We start from the raw sequence: 22,022 nt of genomic DNA, 5'->3' as shown, positions 1-22,022 counted from the left end.
AACTTGGGCGGAAACCACTCAAGCCTCTTATACGGCTAGCAAGCCAATCACTAGCCGCCACGTGTGAATAATTTAGAACTGGCCAATAATGGGACTCGAATTAGCATACAAATGGCGGGAACTCTTTGCAATGAGCATTTCTGTGCTGCAACAAAGAAATGCACCCTGCAAAGAAAGCTTCAAATTGGCAGGAAATTCTCCCTTGCACCGGGGTTCTCTTTTGCAGCAGAAAACTCCACCGTGCAAAGAAGCTGTAATTTCACGGGAACAATTTAGCAGTGCCAAAGCACACAAAAACAAAAATCACACCCTTTGGGTTGTGACATATCTATGTACAACTAATGAAGGCGAGATCAAAATCAGATAATTGCTTATAGAGTAAAAAGTGCACAGTACACATTAGTAGGAGCTCTGGATTATCAATTAAAGTACAATTAATCAGTGTATTTAATTGCCATCAATTTTTTTCTTGTCTGACATATATTGACTACCACTCCCTCACCTACTGGGCTTTTTATGTTTTATACGTTACAAAAGTGACATGTCAGGCACATTAAGCTGCTTGATCCTCATTTGGAGCCAGTTAGAAGACACGGTAATTATCAGACACTGAAATCTGATTGACATCATGTGGAGCTTGGATTCAGAATGAAGCATCACAAGTACTAGAGTAGGAGCGACCTCTCTCTAAAGTGATTGTTAAGCACTACAATTCTATAAAATAAAAAATAAGCAACTCTCCACTCAACAGATTGGGAGTGGGTATTTGTATGGGAATGGCATATCTGACCTGATTCTCATCTCACCCACACTGATGTTATTCCAGTATGACTCCAATAGTTTCAATAAAGGTATACTCTGGAATACCAATGCCCTTCGCATGGAGCTCCAGAGCAAGATCCCTCTGGCTTGCTCTCCTTCTGGCCCCATCCCACACATCTTCTCTTCTTGACTGTCCAGTGGGCACACTTCATCAAGAGGGCAGAAAAATACTCTGGGCAGTGCCTACTCCTCAACCTGGTGGTTATGACACTTTGTTGGGAAGTGGAAGGTGTTTATTCAAAGCCCCTTTGGCTGAAGAGAGCCTAGAACCTGCCTGCCATCTCTTGACCAAGTGCCCTAATCAGTAGACCAGGGGTTTTTAACCTTTTTTAAGGAGAGTACCCCTTCTGGTGGCAGATGCAAGGTGGGGGGGGCCACTGGTGGCAGCCAGATGCAGCATTGTGGCGGGGGAGGGGATGCATGCAGCAGCGGGAGTGCAGGGTGGTGGATAATAGTGGCTGTTGCCGCATGCCACAGAGGGGCGCCACTGCTCTCGCCCCACCACTCCACCCCACAGGCCCTGCTCCTAGGAGGTGGCCTCACGGGGTGCTGAGTAGTATTGCTTCATCCCTGCCCGCCTGTGCTTACCTCCTAGCAACTTTCCAAGTACCCCTGGGGGTATACATACCCCCGGTTGACAATCCCTGCACTAAGCTATTGGACAAATATTTGGAAGGGTTCTCTTTCTGCTCTTCCATTTCTCTCCAGCTTATGCAGTTACATGCCTTCCCAGGAGAACCAGGATCTAAAATCCACATAAAGGACCTGAGATGTCAGTTAACTTTCTCAAGATTTTGTTGAATTTGGCCCATCCTGTTTCTGTTCATCATAGTGTTTTCTCTTTTAAGTCCACATGCATAATTTCTATACATATTAATACAAACCCAGTTAAAGAAGAATGTTTTCTATTCCAGTTCTGTTTTTTATTCATGCTATTCCAATAATGATTTTCATCCCAAGATGCCAGGTAAACATGTTACGGCCAAATTTTTTTTTAAAAAGTCAGTTTTTTTATACAATTGCATAGGTGCCTATTTCTTCATGTGTGGGGCATTTGCCCAGAAAATTGAGTGTGATAATTGGATGTAAAGGCCTGTTCTCTGTATGTACACATTTTAACCTGCACAGCTATGTTGGCCAAGGAGGTGTTTTTTTACAAAAGTAAGTAGGGTGTGATGTTATAAAATATCTAGTGTAAATACAGTTATTTTAGTACAAAGTATTTAAACTGTTATAGCTTATTTTACTTCAAAGAACCTAAATAAGTTATCCCAGCATTAGTATTTTTTATACTGGTATAATTGAATTTACACTAGGAAAGCTTTGCTTTAACTAGCTGTGCAAGCACAGTTAGAGGCCAAATTTTATAGTGTAGACAATTTAACTGTAGGCATCCATTTAGAAACAGAGAATTAAGTGTCTTCCTGAAGCTGGATGAAAATTTGTCCATCAGAATGGAAAGCTATTGCTTGTCATGGAAGTTTTTGCCTAAGGTAATTGTTATGTTATTAACATTAATGTGTTGAGTCCTGCTTTAGGATGCTACGTCAAAAACTCTGGCCAATAACTTTTTTTAAAAATATCAATTTTCCTGCACTGCCTCAGTCAGTTCATGGCCCTGGATTGAAGTCATGGAAAAGAAAAAGTATAAGAGGTTTCATCATCTTATGTGTTGCTGACCATCTAAGTTACAATATTTTGTTTTTCCCTTTTTCACTCTAGGCCTCAGAAGTTTCCCGAAATAGGGGAGTTTCTCTGCTGACCAGGCCAGGGAACAGCCTTGTAACAGCTATTCGAAACCAGCACCACCATGAAGCATTGCCTCTGGGTAAGTCAGGCCTTTATTTTCTCTTGCAAGTGGCATTTGGCAGAAAGTGTGTAAGGACCATTTAATAAGTACATCCCTCTTCTCACTTTTCACCAGCTCTTTCTCAGTGAGGGGCATCTACATGTGTGCTTTATTGCAGAGCTGACTAATTAGCTCCACACTAAAGCATGACTGGGTGCGCATACATGTGCATTTTAATGTGCAGTAGCCTATTTTGCTGCACATTAAATCACCACATAAAAAACCATGCTATTATGCTAATACACAGTAAAATAAGCTACTGCACATTAAGTGTCGTTTACAAACCATGCGCATTAAGGCAGCTTAATGCGCATTTGTTTAGTATGTCACATTGGAGGTACTAAATTTAATGCTTTTTGGGAAAAGTGCCTTAATGCACTGATAGACATACCCACTGTCTATATGAGCAGCACTATTAGGCTGGAGTAAACTAATTAACTCCACTGTAGGATACTACTGCCTGACACAAGTTCTGTCCTATGGTGGAGTTATTTACTTTCCCACAATGCACATGTAGACAGTGACCAGGGCTGGCTGGGTCATGAGGGTGCTACAGTGTGCCAGCTAGCGCTGCACTGTAGCACTCTTGTGTCCCAGCCAGCTCTTCTGCAGCACGTTGAGCTGAGGCAGAGCAGCTCCAGGCTGGCAGGCTGACCCCGCAAGCCTCTGTTCCAGCCCAACGTGCTGCAGTCTGAAGCGCACGTGTAAACTCTGCACCCTTGGAGCAGTAAAGTCTGGCATGAACTGCACCAAACTTTATTCAGGCACACTAATTGCATGTGTAGATGCGCCCTGGGAGGCAATCACTTTGCATTATTTTGTAACTTACTCTCAGTGCACTCTATATACTATATTATCACAATTTGATTGGTATTTTTCACTTGTGGTGACCTCCCAAAGTGTCATTGGTTAGTAAAGAAAAGCTCCCATCGTCTCTCTCTGTTCCAGCTTACAACGATAAGATTGTTGCATTTCTTCGCCAGCCAAATATTTTTGAGATGCTGCAGGAGCGTCAACCAAGCTTGGCCAGGAACCACGCACTCAGGTACAGTTTCCTTGAAAATTACCCAAATCAAGCTCTTTAATCCTGTCCCTTCTGGCAAGCCCAACTTCAGAGGGGGCCAGCTAGGTGTTCTGGGGAGTATGGTGTGCCTCAGAGTAGTTGAAAAGCTACTCCATGGCCCTTGCTGTAGCCACAGAGTAGCAGTTTATGCTGATGCTTTTGCACCTCAGGTAATGGCCAATGACACTAGATTTGTACTGAGTGGATTCACTGGGCTCCCATACACTTCTCTTCTGGCCTCTTCTTGGTTCTACCACTCAAACATCCAGGGAGCTATCATGGACCTTTCTATGTGGATTTAACTCCACCCACAGCAGAGGACAGGCAAAAGCAAGATTTGTTCCACAATTCACATAAGACCATGCAACTTGGTATTGGTCTCAAACCCATAATAACAAATTTTCAGAGATAAAGTCAATGGGATTTTGGTTCCTAAGTCCCTCTGGTACTTTTGAAAATGTTTACCTTTCTGACCACACTGCAAACTTGTACACCAAAGTTCATCGTTTTGGATGAGCAGTTATGAGTCCTTTATTAATTAAAAACAGAAAACAATTCACAGGTTCCTTTCCCTGTTCATAGTCACTAGTTCTGACATGTTTCGTGCTTCTCTGAAGAAGCAGAAGAATTTTATCTCTGCCTCATAGACTGGAAACAACTGTTGACTTTGTGGTGCCATAAAAGTTTTTATGGTAGCACAAGGTCCAAAGAAACAGGCATCCATGCCCGTTGTCATTCCACAAATGCCCAAAATTGTGGCTATGACAACAGGTAGTGTAAATTTGTGCTACTTTTTTGCAGCCGACATAATGTTTGCTTTATGCCAGGAGAACATAGGCAGCCTGGAGCTGCCCATGCTCTCCAGTCACCCCAGGCAGGTTTTCCCAGGGCTTCAGGGGCCCAGGGGAATTCCCCAGGTGCACAGAATCAAGTCCCTGAAGCCTTAGGAGCACCAGCCCAGGTGTTCCTCTTGCAAAGATACTCTCCAGAAATCCCTGATTTGAGGCTCAGTCTACAAACATGGAACAGGTAACCACTATGGGAGTTCCCTTTTCCATGCTTGCCAATACATACTCTACAGAGGGATTCCTGGGATATGTGTTTCATGTTGCTGCACCCTAGGAACGCTCTGCAGAGGATTCCCATGGCACACATTAGAGCTGGATTGGGCCCCTGAAGCCCTGAGAGCAGCAAGGGCCTGACCCTGCAGGACAATGGCAACATCTGTTTTTGCTGATCAGTCAGATCAGCTGTGCTGGTATGCATCCTGGCACAGCTGATGCTGCAACAGAAATGAAATCTGTTTTTAGCCCTAGTTCCCTCTTTGCCTTGTTCTTCTTTAATGTTCATCTGTCAGCACCTGTTTCCTGTTCTACATTTTAGAAGTATTTTCTTAATGGATGAGTCTAGTTAATGGGGGGTTAAAATGTGAACAGGGCCTGGTAAGATGTCAACATTCAAGTCAGTGTGAGGCAACAGAGTCCATGTAGTTGGCATTACTGTTTTCCACAGACACCCTATTGTAGAGAAAAGAACTGTGGTCCCTGGGGACAAGTTAATTACTGGCAATCTAATCACCACTTTCTTTATTCCTGAATGGCAAAAACTATAGATCTGTTGTTTCGAGTTCAGTTACCATCTTGCTTTTCAGAGGTCTTGGTTGAAATTGTGGTTTCATTGACGTCAGTGGCAAAACTGTGTAACTACATCAGAACCATCATTTTACCCCTTGATTAGTTCTGCGGCCGTGCCATGGAAACAACCCTAAGTTTTGCAAGAACATAGGAACAAGACAAACAAGGTGGTATTCTGTTTGCGTCTTTTCATTGTGTCTTTTCATTGAGGACTTAATACTATAGCTAAAATCCTTTCCAAAGTAATTAGGTCATACGATGCTCCTCTTGGTATTTCACCTTTTCTTTTTATCATATTTGGAAGAGCAAAATGGGAGGGGGGTGGGGGGAGGACCAGAAGCATAAAAAAGCACAATGTAAACAAATGGGAACTGAGGATTTAAATTAATCATCTGGAGCTAGATCTTCAATAGGTGTAAATCAGCTTCACTCCCAGTATGGGGCCAGTGTACAGCAGTTCAGGTTCTGGTTTAGGGATTTTCTAAATGCCCCATAGGAGCAAGCACAGGAACAACAGAAATGACACCCCAGTTTTCCCCATGAGAGTCTTCTAGAGTTTTTTCTGGCCCTGCTGACTGATTATTTGCCCATGAGAATCAGACAGAGTGCTCAGGGTGTAAAGGATTAGACTTGCCTCCAAAAGGAATGAATGCATGCCAATAAAACTGGAGTGAGAGTTAAAGACACCTCTGGTATTTAAGGTGTATGTTTTTGTAACGGAGAGGTTTTTTTATCATCACCATCAAATTTTCCAGACATTTTTTTAACTTCTGAAACTTGAGTTCTCATCCTTTAGAGAACAGAAAATGCTCCATTGGAGCATTTTATCTCCATTGGAGCAGACAACAGTGTTGACTAATAATGGGGACCAGACAGCTTGGCACATGTGTAAAGAGATTTGTAACAGGATATTGGGCCCTTCACCTCTGGGTCACTGCTTTGATTCCAGCTTAGGTCAGCAGTGATCCACAGCTACCCGCTGATAGATGTTCAGCAGCCTTTGTAGAGTGGACCTGGCAGTCTTACACAAGCTCCCACCAGTCAAGTGTCCATCTCAATCAGGGCTTAATCCTGCAAGACAGTGAGAATTTTGGTCCCAATCCAAAAAACCACTTTAGCATATGCTTAGTTTAGCATTAGCACATTAGTATTTGCTTAGCAGTTTAGTATGTGCTTAACTTTAAGTCAAAATGAATTTGGAATAATTATTGCAATAAATGGACTGTTCACCTGCTTGAAGTTGAATAAATTGATACATCAGTACCAGAGTGCTCAGACCCTTGCAGAACTGAGCCCCAAACTAACCATCTTTATTGACACAAATTTGGTGCCCAAATTTATACCCCAGCAGAGATCCCATTAGGGAAGTTCTTTAGAGAATGATCTATGCTCCTTTGTGCCACTGGTGGAAACAGAATACTGAGTGAGATGAACCAATGGTCTGACCCAATATAGTACTTCTTATATTCTTAGGTTCTTACGTTCTCCAAGTGCTCCCTCTAGGTTTGCTCTCTGGCTTGTTGCCAGGTCAGTTTAATAAAGACTCCAGGGCTATTGCCTGTCTGCCATGCTCAATGGGCCTGGATCTGATCTCACTTAGAATTGTTTTATACCACTTGACTTCACTAGAATTACTCCTTATTTACAGTGGTGCAAGTAAGATGAGAATCAAGCTTGTTCTGGTTATAAAGGGGGCTTCAGTCCCCAGGACTGTCAATCCAACAACTTTCAGGAATACTACGTCATCTATACATAAACATTATTTTAATTGCAAAATGAATAGATATTCTGGATGTTTGGTCATAGATCTTTGAAGGTATCAGTTGGGCTGATCATATCAATCAGGTATTAATCAAGTTACCAATCAGCCTGATCATGAGGTTGAAATGGAGAAAGAAAATGGTGTCGAAGGAAGGTTGTACATTAGTTAAAGCTTTGACTTGCAAGAGCTTCCACTAGTCAGTGATATCAGCGGGAGTGTTACTTGCAAATTGGGGAAGGAGAAATAATCCTAATCTCTAAAATGAAATATCAAGTCTCTTGTTTTGCAGTTAGGAAGCTGGGATGATTTAAAGAAAGGTGTTGCATTATAAGGTTTATTGTACAAATTTGACAATGTATAAGGCAGTCAGTGAAGATGTTTCTTTGCCATTTTTTGAGGAGAGTGACAAGAGAAATAGCAAGAAAAAATGAATCCATCCCTGCTTTATGGGTTGACAATGATGTGATTTTCTCCCCTGCCCATTCCCATTTTTGTGTTATTAACTTTCCAGGGAGAAGATCCATTACATTCGGACAGAGGGTACACACGGGCTCGAAAAGTTGTCCTGTGATGCAGATTTAGTAATTCTACTGAGGTAATCCATTTGACCCAGATTATCGGTTTGTCATTCTTGGTACCCAAGAAGCTGGCTGGCTGTTTCTATCCTATGTCCTTTGACATATTTTAGGTGACTTTTACCAACTTCTGGTAAATCTAGGCTCCTCTCTCCTAGAGTTGTACCACATGATTACAGTCAAATTCAGTTTCAATTACAGCCACTTGTCAATCATATTTAACCACAGTATGTGTATCAAATTTTACTATCTAGAAGCCCGTTCCCATTGGTGCTGTGGGCTCAGTCTTCTAATTACTCTGATGTGTATTTTGGTTGCAAGATCAGATCAGAAACACCTTCAGTATTTTTCTTTGGGGTTTTCAAAGACAGAAAGGGAATTTCTTACCTTTCTGAATGATAAGCAGTTGCAAGTAAAGATTGTAATAGTTTGTAGGATTGCTAGGTCTGCCACTGGCCATGCTGTCCATGTGAGCCAAGCTATATCACATTAAGGCAGTGATTCTCAAACAGGGTGCTGCAGCACCCTAGGGTGCCATGAAGTGTCATTCAGTGTTAGCCCTGGTAGGTGCGCAAGCATGATTCACAACATAAACCCAAAGATTTCAAATAGGAATCCATAGCATTAAAAAATGCTGACCTGTTGTGATCTTTCTGGGTTCTTTGCAGCAGAAATATTGCCCTATTATTTTTCTGTAGTCTGAGTGGGATCTCAACTCTAACAAGGGGTGGCTTGAGTCTAAAACGGTTAAGAAGCACTTCAGTAAGGAATAGCGGAGCTACAATGGAGTGAACAATATGATGTTATGTACATCATATAAGGAAGGCCTTATTTAGCATCTTTTGGAACTCCAGTGCAATCAGGTCTTTAAAGCCCAGAATGCTTCAATGTACATACCTGAGCACAGCAAACAATTAACTTTTTATGTTGTCCTGGGTTTACTAGTGATGATTTTGATTATGTTTCTGCAAGCTGATTCCATCCTCTGCAAAAAGCATACAGCTTGCTCCAGCCACCTGTATTTTCATCCAGATTGTGAAAGACCTAAGTCATGCTGTTGCCTGTTGCAAAGTATACGACCTGAACAAGCCATAATGAAAAGGGAAATTATCTGGAGCAATGGCATGTGTATTCCCTTTTCTCATTTTTGGCCCATGGGCATTGTCCCTCATTTACTATTGGCTTGGATCTTGGCTCTTTCATCCCATAGGTAGATATGGCACTGCCTTGGCATGAGAATGCCTGATGGAACTCACTTTTTTCTTCCAAAATGAAGGTTTTGCTCCTTGCAGCGATGCCTGATTTGGGAAGCTCACTGCTTTCATACATCTGCAGGTAATGATCATTCTTGTGTAAGTAATGATCAATTGAAGGGCTGCCCAAACTGATCATAGCAGAGTTCCACTGTACTGCATGTTTGTGCTTCTTCATGTCATGAGGGTGAAACAGGCCTCTTTCTATCATTTTTCCTTTCAGCCTCTTTGAAGAGGATATTATGTCCTACATACCCCTGCAGGCTGCCTTCCATCCTGGGTACAGCTTCTCTCCACGCTGTTCACCTTGTTCGTCACCTCAAAACTCTCCAGGTAAAAGGAAGGAAAATGAAAGGAGCTCTTGAGTTTGTTGTGTTTCTCTAACTAAGAGTCATGCTGAGACAGATTCTCATTGTTCATACATGGAATGCTTTCACTTTTGTATGTGTCATGGCATGTTAATGATGTTTGAATGATGGGGATTTTCCAATGAGAAGAAAATATCATCACAGCTTCCAAATGGTTAGAATGAGAAGGCCGTGTGTTCTGAGTCTAACCTATTAACATGTAAGCACATTCTTGAGTATGGCAAAAGCCAAGTGTGCCTTCCAAATTCCAAATGTATCACAACACTTTTCATCTCTCCTAAACTCAGAATCCAGCCAGACTTTGTTCCCAAGACTGCTTCTTTTCCCAAGATTCATAAACTTTAAAGTCAAAGAAGACCATTAGATCATCTAGGCTCCTCCATAGCACAGGCTGTTATATTTCACTCAGTTATTCCTGGATCAAGAATAAGTTGTGTTTGGCTAAAGTATATTTTCCAGAAGGTCATCCACTCTTAGAAAATTACCTGCTGTTGGTCTCTGTGGTATTGTTTTATGAAAGGGAAATCTGAGCAGTAAATGGCTTCCTTTTGCTTTGTCACGCAGGAAGGGTTTGAATTTGACTACACCCCCCTGGTCACTTTGAAAGACTGCCCAGGAATATGAACAAGTCATTTAGGCTGAGATTTGCAAAACCACCTAAGCTATTTGGACATTCAGTTCTTATCAAAATTAATGGGCATTGAGTGTCCAAATCTCAGATGTGGCTTTGAAAGTATGCACCTCAGCACTTTTGTGGAAGAGTTGTACACCAAAGTGTTGCCTGCCATTGGGAGATTTTTTTTGGAAAATGTCCTATTCTTCTTACTTGAGTCACATATCTCAAGCAAGTGTGAACCACACCAATACACTTTGTGGCACAGTGTGTACAGTTTAGGTTTGCCCCAGTAGTGGCTATCAGTGGCAGGAATTAGGGGAGGACAAGACCTAATCATTTGGCCAATATCTGTATCATTAGGGTATCAAGAGACATTCACTGGCATTTATCCCTTTCTCTGAAAAGATGGGAGTATGACAAAAATAGTGATTCCAGGCTATGTATTATTTATTCTCTTTTACTCCTTCTTGTGGTAAGAACCAATAATTACTTTATCTTTTTCTGTGGAAAAAAATTCTAATGGAAAAAGAGGGATCACAACTAGCCCTAACCATTGGTTATCCCCTTCAAAGCCCTGTTAAGTGGGTCCCAGACAGATTTTAAAAAGATCTCAAAAGGGCTATCTTGAAATCTCCACCGCATTTGAAAGACAAGCTTTGCAATTGCTATCTTCATGAAGGAGCCTCCTTGCATGCCAAATAAATAGTCCTTTCTGCATTACCATTAGTAATATCCTTCCATCACTGCAAATTAATCTTTGCAGGTACTTTGGGCTTCCACTAAATGTGAAATTTTTACATTCCTATAGAGGGTATTCTGCCACATTTCTCATGAACAGCCTTGTTTTCGCTTTCTTGTCTAATGAGATAGAGAAATAGGATTTCATGGGAACAATTCTCCAGTCCTTTGTGGTCTGGCACTCACTTACATAAAAGAATTTATCAATTCCTTTTAGAATTCAGACTTCAAAACAAACAGGTCACAAATTGCTGAAAATCTACTGTGAATGTCAATCTTATTAGGCAAATGAACTGACAGAAATTCCCTGTGATGCCACGAAGGGTTTTGTGTTTATGGCTGAGAGTCTTCAGTATACAGAAGGCTATTAATTTAAGAAACCCGATTCCCACCTCAGCCTGGCCTTACACTCTATATAGAAATAGGTTTGAGAGCCAGAAGTTTAATCCCACTGCGTAATGATATCTTTCATAAGATTGTGAGGAGAGAGATTTTCAAAAGTACAAATGAAAGATAGACACCTAACTCCCAGGAACAGTCTGTGGTAGTTGGGCACCTAGCTCTTATATGCACCAGAGGGTCCCAAAATTTCCATTCCAATCAGTGAGAGTTTCAGGCTGAGTCAATACCAAGCAAACCAGGCAACTAACTTTACAGTTCTCCTGGAAATCCGTTTCAGCTTCCCAGAAGTGTTGGAACCATTGAATTATACTAACTGACAAGTCTACTAATGGCATTGAGACCATGGAAATAATGAGCACTCAGGAGCACCTTCATGTACCTGTTAAATGTTCGTGCAACATTTCTTAGCAAATTTCATCTGGGAATGCCAGGCATAAAAATAAGATCTTTTCAAGTTTGGTAAAAGCTAGGATTTTGCTCTTTTCCCTACCAGGGTTACAGAGAGCAAGTGCAAGAGCACCCTCTCCATATAGGAGGGACTTCGAAGCCAAGCTGCGCAATTTCTATCGAAAACTTGAAGCCAAAGGTTTTGGGCAAGGTCCTGGGAAAATTAAGTGAGTATTACATCAAGTAATTCAAATAATTTAATATAACATCAACTTTGTCATCATCCCCATGAATCAGGACACTGATGTGATATTTGTACATTATTATCGTGGGTACATTAGTTGCCGTCAGTAACACATTAGTAAAGGTAAACTACACATTTTCTTGAGTAAAAACTTGTTTTTATGTAAAAAAACAAACAGCAAAACCCTTATCTAAAAGGAGGAAAAGAGCATTTTATATGAGAGTCCTGTCACTAACAGTTCAGTGTTTTACTACACTTTTTCCCATCTCCCTTAAAGAGATGTTGATATCTTGACCTGTAGGAAACAGGCTAATTTCTCTAATGATAGAGGTATCCAGGTTGTAGCTATATTGTTCTAGAGGAAGAAGGAATCAAAACTCATGGAAGAGGTGATATCTTTTATTAGATCAACTAGATAGTTGCAAACAAATTATTATATTTATCTGCAAGCTTTCAGGCACACTTTCAGGCACACTCACTAGAATCAGGTATAGGAGAGAGCAGAGATTGTAAAAGCTCTCCTAGGTAGAAATGAAAATTCATATTTCGTATATGAATTCATATATGCCTGATGAAGGGTGAGTGTGCCTGAAAGCTTGCAGATAAATACAATGATTTGTTTGCAGATATCTAGGTGGTCTAATAAAAGATATCACCTCTTCCACAAGTTTTGATTTCTAATGATAGAGGACACTTTCAGACAAATGTTAATGATTACTTTCTGCTCATGTTTATGCCACTTCAGTTTTGGACAGGTTCTGGTTCTTTTTAGATTTTCTTTGAGTTCACATGTCAGTGCAGCCAGAAACTAGTCCAAAGAAACTATTTTAGCTGCTGTGGACTTCATTTTCCATAGGACTGATCACCTGCAGCTCCGTTGGATTTGAACTGGCATTTATGATAATTAGGCCCTGTCAGGTTTTTTTTTATTCCTCACTGTCCCTAACTATTCCAATATTCACATTCCAAACAGCCCAGTAGTTGGCTTGTCTTTCTTCATCATTTTCCATAGACAGTTTCTGTTCTTGGCTAAAGTACTGTATGCTTCTAAGTTATTTCCTGGGCATCTGGTTGACTTCATGCATCAGGCTGGCTTCAAACCAACCCACATCTGTTGTGAAAAAAGGATTACAGACACTTGTCAACATCAAAATATTCTTCCACTGCCTGAGTAGCCCTAACCATTGGTTATCCCCTTCAAAGCCCTACTAAGTAGATTCCATGCAGACTTAAAGATCTCAGAAGCCTAGCATTATATCTTCACTACATTTGAAAAATATTGCCCAGTGAATATTTTCTAAATACACCAATACTTTGTTTTATATGGGTTTTCTAAATGCATTGGTAATCTCTGAAACAGTGGGCAATTCATTCAGGCTGTTCTGGAGGATAATGGGAGGGTTGGAATTGATGTACTGGATACAAAGAGGACTTGGTACTCCCTTTTCTTATGCCAGTGTCTGCTACGTAAATAATTCCCCAGAAGTCTACTGATATAAAGTTAGTGCGTCACCAGAATCAGCCCACAAAAAGCAGTGACAGCTTAAAGGTAGGAAAGCCACTGGCTTATCTAATCTCTGTTCAGAAGATGCTATAGAGAGAGATGCTAATTACCAGCTTGAGGAGAAATCTACCTTTCAGTGATATGGAAAATCTTCACTAAGCAAATAAATGGGAATCAGTCCATCCTGAGTCCAGTAGCCCATCAGGCTAGTATGATACCAGTTTCTGTAGTCAGCAGCACATCACATGTAGTTACCATCACATCCAGCCACCTTTACTGCCCCTGTCTGGAACACAAACTTATTACAGGTGAGCCGTTAGTGCAAATCTGCAGCAACAACTCAGGCTCATGCCTCCGGAGCCATAGCAAGATGTTGTAACCACTCTGTCATCACATCATCCATAAATATTAATAAAGGGTCAGAATCAGCCTTTGAGCAAGCAGGTGCAGCTTTAGCAACTTCAGCAGTTGCCATCTTTATTCAAAACTGAACCTGGCCCTTTCATGGCTCCTGTTTATCCTCAGCCACATTCATATTTGATAACAGCCTCTTTCACTCCTCTCTTCCACTTCCACTCCTTCCTCAAGAGTTTCACCCAGTACCCATTAACAGGACCCCTCTTCCTGTGTCTTTTCAGGTTAATTATACGGCGTGACCATTTGCTGGAAGGCACCTTCAATCAGGTGATGGCCTATTCGCGGAAGGAGCTTCAACGGAACAAACTCTACGTCACATTTGTTGGGGAGGAAGGGTAGGGAACCATTAAACGCTGTGAATTATAATATACCCAGGTGCACTATGGTCTTGGGAAAAGCTCAAATCCTCTTGCTGTATGTTAAGTTTTACTTTGTTATCTCTGGGGAGATGACATAAATTACAAGTAACCCAACCTTATGATCAGAACTAGGACAGTAAAGCTGCTTAGCACATCTGTAATGCCTTCCCCCAAAGACCTATAGAGTATACCTAAAATAGGAGCTAAGAGTCAGGGCATCCTCATCCCACATGTAATAGTCCTGTTGTGAAAATGGAGACATGGACATACAGTCAGACACTAGTCAGGATCAGGATTGAGAATAAGAATCCTGGTCTCCCTATTCATAATCCCTTTCTTTAATCGATAGGAGAGCAGTACCATAGCAAAGGGAGGGGGGGAATGAGCAGGGCAACCGCCCCGGTGCCAAAGCGAAGGGGCGCCGACAGGTGCTGGCCAGCCAGGACAGTGCACAGGACGGAGCCACAAGCAGCTCGTTTGGGAGGATGCAGAGACGGGGGGAGGGCAGCTCCCATTGCTGCATGCACTTCAGGGCAAGCATGGAGGAGCATATGCCCACAGGATCTGTGAATGAGGTGAGGGCAGACTGCCGCTGCGGGCTTTGCCCCAAGTGCCAAACTTCCTTGCCATGGCACTGTAGGAAAATACTGCCTCTAAACAGAACCTTCTTTGCAATTCAAAAATACATTCTTCCCAAACCTTCTGGTTTTCATATTTTTATTCACAACTTTAGTTCCTGGATCTGGCTGGAGTGATGAGCATAGGTCTGTTTAGAGATCCTTTCTTACTGCTTAACTGACCCAGGTAGTAATCTTTTGAGAGGGCCTGTACTTGTGAGACTTCCTGGCCAATCTTGCAGACTCAAGAGGTTCCGATAGTCCAATTCAGATCTGAGCAAGCAACTGAACTTGTGTGTTCACCAAACTTTTCAGAATTCACCTGTTGCCAGTTGATACATGAACAGCCAGGCTCTAGACTTTAATTACAGAAAGAAATTTTGAAACTCTCCAGCATTTCAACTAAGAAAAGCTTGGAATCCCATTTTAATTGTGCTGTACATTAAATAGCAACACAGAAAGTATTTAGGGATACACAAGAGATACAGCTTCAGTTCCAAAAATGCTAGAGCCCTAAGACACTGGCTCAGCTGTCAATGTTCATGGTAGTTACTGCTGATTTCATTTTATAAATAGCAGATCAAGTAAGAGGCTGGATCTGTGGAGTTCACCTTAACAGCTGCTAGGTAAGGTAAAAACACAGTAAGTCACCAGTTAGAAAGGGATGTCCTTTCAATGCTGTTGACATTATGGATTTTCTTAACCCGTTAACTTGTGGATGTCCAGAGAGTCAGTGTCATGTCATAGGTAGAGAAGTTGTAGTACAGTGAATTCTGTTCCTAACTCTGTCATCAGCCTGAAATAATAAACCATATTCCTTTTTCGGTACCTTAGTTTACCCATTTGTAAAACAGGTCTAATACTCTAGCAAGGGCTGATATCATGAGCTGTATTGTTTTCCCCAAATCTCTAGTAACTTTTGTTGTGCCTCGCAGAAATCTGAAGAAACTGCAAATTATAAAAACTTGATTAATTTACATCTGAGGACAATATCAGTTATGGCTTATATTGCTGAATGCCAGAACTGATCATGCTGGAGGGTCCCCCAGTTATAGAGAGTCTGATGAGTAGGTTGTAATGGCACAGTAGCCATGGCTTTCCCTGTGCCCTAGAAGACTGGACACCCAGAGAGCCAATGCAATATAGAAATTTGGCTGCCTGGGTCGCCAAGGATGTGTGCTGTATTAATATAGCTCCTGCAAACCTTTTATGGAAGGCCCATATCAGAGATGTATGAGTGCAGGTAGTTTTAATGTATACCTCCTTGTCCAAGCCACAGCAAATGTAACCCCATATCCAATATGGTCATTGAGTCAGATTTATAACTAATGCAATTCTGTTGATTTTAGTGGAGTTACACCAGGCATTAATTTGGCCCATTCTTTGCTATACATGTTTTGCTACAAAATCACGCAGAACTATCACTTGCATTGTAACAGCCTGTCTCTGTATCCCATGATATTGATATAATTATATTTGTTTATAGCCAAAGTCAAACCTCTCCAGCTTTAGCCTTGCTTCAGTTCTGGCCAAAATTAGGTCAGTTTCCCTCACTTGTATTGTTACTTTATTCTGCAAATGTAACAATTATAGATCAACAGCTGATGCTTGCTCTGGAGCAGGGGCTCTTCCCCTCCCTTTTTCAAGCTGCTAACATGTACCTTTGTGCATACCCTTTGATGGCTTTAATCTGAGTGCATGCTTCAAGATTCAGAGCTGCTAGCTGATAAATGACCCTAGCAAAATGTAGCATAGAAAATGGACAAGCCTGCCTTTTACTTCCTTCGAGCCTGACTCAGTCAGACACTTGAAATTACACCATAACTTCAACCTTTTTATTAAATGCCTGATCCTGCTGCAGAATTTTCCACTTACTTTGATTTTTCTACATGTAAAGACAAAACGCTCGCCTCAGAACAGCTTTGGCCCCAAGTGGTACATAACTGCAAATAGTTTGTTCTTATTACTATATGGAGGTTTATATTAAACTGGATAGAAAAAACTGCTTAGGTTTATTAGAGAACAGTCTGTTTTTAATAAATACATCCTAGTTAGGATTCATGCTTTCATGAAGCTTTCTTTCTACCCTGAAATAAATGAGTGGTCTTTAAAACCAGTTTGAAAACAAAACAGGACAAAAAGAATGGGACTTTCAAATGAGAAACCATAAAAATAAAGAGCAAGGTTTGCTTTAAATATAAGTAGTGGGTTGTAGAGTGCTCCCCACCGCCCCAGGTACCAAACACTTGAAACCACCAGAAAACTAAAAGAAAAGCCTGCTACTTAAAAGCAAAAAATCAGCATGCCATCTAGCAATATTAAAAGATGTGTTACAACCCTGCCTTGTTCACCTTTGAGGTGAAGGGCCAGGCACTATGAGAAAGTGTCCAAAAGTTTAATATATTGAGGCTAGGTTGTGCTTCTCTACTTCCCCACTTTTTCTGACCAATGGGGATACCAAAGCTATGAGTCCCATGCCCATAGGAGCTGCATAACTTTCTTGGCTTTCTTGCAACAAAGGAACAAAATGTGAGGAACTAGTCCAACTGAAGCTGTAAATTACTAACCCTCTGGAACAATGGGGAAAGTAGGAAGAAACTGTGATGCTGGGATGTGCCTGAGCTGGATGCTTCCCAGGAGGCTTGGGGCAGGTTATGCTGGATGCTTCCTAGGAGGCTTGGGGCAGGTTAAAGTAGGGCTTGGGCAGGTTATGCATTGTGATATAGTCAGGGCTCTGCCTAAAGTCTGTATTGAGTCTGAGGAGAGAAGATTTAGCATCAGCAAACATGTGAGTAATATTCGCTTGCACAGAAACATGGTAAGCTATCAGACAGTGCAGATGCAAAACATGAAAGCATATAAAACTCATTTCATATCTGTTTCCTTTCTAGCTTGGACTACAGTGGCCCCTCTCGAGAATTCTTCTTCCTTCTGTCTCAGGAGCTCTTCAATCCTTACTACGGCCTGTTTGAATATTCAGCCAACGACACTTACACTGTTCAGATCAGCCCCATGTCTGCATTTGTGGAAAACCACCTTGAATGGTAAGGACTGCAGAATGCATTTTAAGTAGAGGCAAATAATCCAGTTGGTTCATTATGCAGATAGAAGGTGCATTACAAATCAAATTGCACAGAAATCCCATTGCTACCATTTTGGGGGGAAAAGTAAAATTATTTGGAAATGGCACTAATGCAAGAGAGGGACTAGGGAGGAGAGAGTGGAGAAACAGCATGTAGATAAAACAAGAGGCTCTAAAAGAGGAAGAATTTTCAGACCACTTAGTGAAATGCACTGGTCTCATTTTTTTTGAGGCCCAGACAATAAGTGATCAGCAGGGATCCCGGTTTTCTCTGTTTAAAAATTGTGAATTCTCTATTGTCTGCCCCACCCCCCTTTCACTCCCAACCTGAAGCCCCCCATCCCCACCAGTGCCCCTCACTCTCAACCCACAGCCCCCTGACCCTGCTGGTGCCCCTCACTCCTGACCCATGGTCTCCCACTCCCTCCCCCTGGCCATGCTGGTGCCCCTCACCCCAACCCACAGCCCCTGTCTTTGCTGATGCCCCTCACTCCCAACCTGCAGCCACCTGGCCCTGTTTGTGCCCCTCACTCCCAACCCATAGTCCTCCTCCCCACCACCAGTGCCCCTCACTCCTGAGCCACAGTCCCCCAGCCCTGCCAGTGCCCCTCACTCCTTACCTGCAGCCCCCTATCCCCGCACCAGCCCTGATGGAGGGCTGCCCCCATCCTGCTTGGCCCTACACAGACTCACAGGATGACAGTCTGTGGGGATGGCCTCCAGCACGAGGGACCTGCAATGCAACTCATGCAGAACCACAGACAGTGGCTGGGGCACCTCACGCTGCCTCACACTGCTAGCTGGTGCTGGGGCTGCAGCATGGCCCCAGGGAAGGCCACTGCCATGTTCCCAGCAGCAGCATGAAGTGGAGCATGGCTCCTGCCTGGCCATGCAGGATGACAGTCTGTGGGGATGGCCTCCAGCACGAGGGACCTGCAATGCAACTCATGCAGAACCACAGACAGTGGCTGGGGCACCTCACGCTGCCTCACACTGCTAGCTGGTGCTGGGGCTGCAGCATGGCCCCAGGGAAGGCCACTGCCATGTTCCCAGCAGCAGCATGAAGTGGAGCATGGCTCCTGCCTGGCCATGCTCAGGCAGCCAGAGGAGGGTGAGGGGCTCCAGGCCCCCTCCACCCAATCTGAAACATGGTGGCTGTGGCAGCTCCGGCTCGTGTGGGTGGTGGCTGAGCAAGCCTGGCCCAGTGCAGGCTGTAGGAAGGAGGAGGGGATGCCTGTAGCACCCCATACCCTGGGCTGGGGCTCCCACACTGCCTGGCCACACACCTCACTCTCCCCTGGGCAGCATATCCCAGCCACCACACACCTGAGAGCATGGGCATTGGCCTGGCCCAGCCATGCAGCTCGCTACCACCCCTGAAGAGCCCCCCGCCAACCCCATTCCCCCTTTGGGGGGGCAGGCACCTCCAGGCGGGCCTTGCTGGCAACAGTGCAGAGCTGCACTCACTGATGGCACTGAGTGCTGCCTCAGCCCTCCTGCTTCACCGCAGCCACAGTGCCAGGGCACTGCTGCAGCCCTCCCACCTTCCAAACACCTGGAAGGCTGCCAGTCTGCAAGGGGTAGCCTGCCATTTCCTGCGGCTGTGTTCTTTCAAGAGGAAAACCTGCATTTTTCTCTTGTAAAAGAGAAAATCCACGTTTTTCCACAGCAAATAGAAAACCCAGATCCCTGGTGATCAGTCATGTCTATCCCTGTGTGAATGCAAAGAGATACTGGAGAAAAGGTCTCAAGGAGCTTTATTTATCCTGCTTTCTTGTACTCTGTGCATTTGGAATCCTTCAAATTTCTGGAATGTTGAGACTCAGTAAATCGAGAGAGACCTGGGCAAGGCATGACCTGTAACCCTGTCCACTTTGCATTGGCTACCCACCAGGCCTTGTAACCAAGTGCTGTGCTTCACTCTGGTCCCGAAGAATAGCACCTGTGGCATCTCTGGACTTTGGGTACCAACGTGGCTTTCAGAGGTGCAGCACCATCAGTGCATTGCCTCATTGCCACCTATCGGCTGTGCGCTCAGAGCACAATGGAGTCCTAGTTGTTAGAGCATTAAAATCACTTTATGGCCTCTGGAATAATCTTGGTGTATGCTGTGTGTAAAGGGAGAAGCAGTTGGAGGTCTCCTCACCTACAGTGCACACATTGAAAATCAATTTGCCACTTCACATTAGCTTTAATTGATCATCTAGAGATAGGAGGCTGATCTTCTCATTTTGCTACCTGCCTCTGGATCTCTCTGTCTTTCAGGAGTTGTTTGCTTTTTGATAGTTTCAGATGTGGTTCAGTGAACAATGAGCTGTCAATTCTGGGCTCTACTTAATCCCTTTGAACAGAAGCACTTGTTGGGATTTCATCGTGTCAACAAAACACTGACATGTGGATTTTCCCTTTTGATGTTTTACTTCATCTAGGCAATCCCCTAGTATACATCAGAAGGGATTTTTTTTTACCTAAAATATAGGTTTTGGTTTGTTTGGGTTTTTTTACCCTGAAATATAGTTCATACTTCCTTCACACTTAATTCTAAACAGCCCTTTGCTCTTGTAAACACTGCTCCTATTATATGAGCTGAGAGCCAGCAATAGGAAATCACATACCAGTTAGTTGTTCCATTTGGCATGCATATAAGATGATAGGGATGGTTATGACTTAAGAGTGATGTCTGAAATGAGTATTTGATGCATTGCCTTTTCCATGAAGTTGAGCACAATGATCATGTCCCCAATCAGGGACCAGTGCAAATTCTGCAGTTCTTCCTTATCCCCGTCCAGGCCTATGTAAAATGCAGCCACACATGGCTAGCCTAGTATCTGTTGCCTGAAATAAAAAGTCATCCTTCAGCTTGGCCAAGCAGGGTTGAGGTTGACAAGCCTCAGCTTTCAGTGGGCATAGCTATGAAACTGATGTGTGTGGTGTTCTGTGCACAACACCTTGTACATTTCTAAAAGTCCTCTCTGTGAACAGATTGCAGCTGCATGTTGCTATCCTATTAGTCACGTAAATGGACCTGGGTGCCTAAGTGCAATCCTATCCCATCTTGCTTGAGTCCCTGAAAAACAGGTAATACAGAAGGTGTAAGGTTTTCCTCCTCCTCCTTTGCTTCTTAAAGGACAATGTTTTAAAAAAGTAGCTGTACAGAATGAAACCACATTTAGACATTTCTGTGTCATTTAGATACCTAATAGACAGAACAGAATCTGGTCTTGTACTTCCTCTGGAACCTGTCTTTTCTTCTGTTTTATATTCTGGTTCACTTCATTTTATGTTAAGTGAAAATGACTGTATTTGGGTTCATGAACAAGGAAGTAGGCACCTAATGGGATTTTCAAAAGCCACCAGACACTTAGCTTATATTGAAATTAGTGAGTGTTTCTATCCAGATGTCTTGGAAAATCCCACAAGGTAAGGAATCATTTAAAATTCTTGATTGCTCTTTGTATAGTTTCGTAGTAGCTAGGGTCAGGAGGGACCTGAACAGATTGTCTAGCCTGACCCCCTGCCACAGGCAGGAATGAATGCTGGGCTCACAAGACCCCAGACAGGTGATCATCCAACCTCCTCTTGAATTTGCCCAAGGTAGGGGTGAGGACCACTTCCCTGGGAAGTTAGTTCCAGATTTTGGCCACCCTAACTGTAAAAACATACTAAGGAGAAAGATGTATCCAGCTATCACTGGCTAAGACAGCGATGCAGAGAGAGCAACTTGTAAATACAGAAAGGACTGTATACCAACATACTGCAGAATTGCAGGAACTAAGGAGAAAATAAACAGCATTGTGGGTGCCCAGTAACATCTCTTGAACCCTTAAGGAAACAACTGTCTGAAACCAGAATTTTACAATCAGCCAGGCTTTTAGTACCCAGATTCTCCGTGTTTATTAGAGCTACCGTATTGATTGACAGATAGTTATTAGTATAGTAGATAATATCCAGAGCTGTATTTGACCTGAAGATATATACATGAAATACCTTGACTAAACTGGGAGCTTTTCATACCCAACTAGGCACTTCTACACAAGACATTTACTGCACAGTAGACTAATTAGCTGCATAATAAATGTCTCAGCATCTACACATGCACCCCTTTTAGGCTGGTGTAAACTATTTGTGCTGCAGCGGGGTAGTATTTGTAAATACAAGTACTATCCTGCTGCAGAGTGAAAAACACTGCAGCAGCATATATGTAAATGCTGCCCGGCTGGCTGGAACAAAAGGGTGCTTCAGTGCAGACGGCTGCCTGCTAACTAGCTTTGCACTTAATCACATTCATGCCCCAGCCAAGCCCTCTGCAGCATGTTGAGCTGGGGGGGAG

At 42.9% G+C, this 22,022-nt stretch overlaps 1 protein-coding gene across 1 annotated transcript in view; it reads left to right on the top strand.

Annotated features, from left to right (window-relative positions):
• The window catches only part of HECW1 (HECT, C2 and WW domain containing E3 ubiquitin protein ligase 1), a gene marked incomplete at its 3' end in the record, with an annotated part of 299,400 nt that overhangs the window by 255,992 nt on the left and 21,386 nt on the right, over positions 1 to 22,022 (top strand). The window contains exons 16-22 of the mRNA XM_025200049.1: positions 2,545 to 2,650; positions 3,620 to 3,716; positions 7,642 to 7,725; positions 9,182 to 9,291; positions 11,576 to 11,696; positions 13,856 to 13,969; positions 17,502 to 17,654. Coding sequence (XP_025055834.1) covers positions 2,545 to 2,650; positions 3,620 to 3,716; positions 7,642 to 7,725; positions 9,182 to 9,291; positions 11,576 to 11,696; positions 13,856 to 13,969; positions 17,502 to 17,654 — 785 coding nt within the window. The remainder of the gene's footprint in view (positions 1 to 2,544; positions 2,651 to 3,619; positions 3,717 to 7,641; positions 7,726 to 9,181; positions 9,292 to 11,575; positions 11,697 to 13,855; positions 13,970 to 17,501; positions 17,655 to 22,022) is intronic.

Source organism: Alligator sinensis, unplaced genomic scaffold (assembly GCF_000455745.1).
Source record: "Alligator sinensis unplaced genomic scaffold, ASM45574v1 scaffold254_1, whole genome shotgun sequence".
Lineage (NCBI taxonomy): Eukaryota > Metazoa > Chordata > Crocodylia > Alligatoridae > Alligator > Alligator sinensis.
This window is presented reverse-complemented; position numbering and strand designations above follow the sequence as displayed.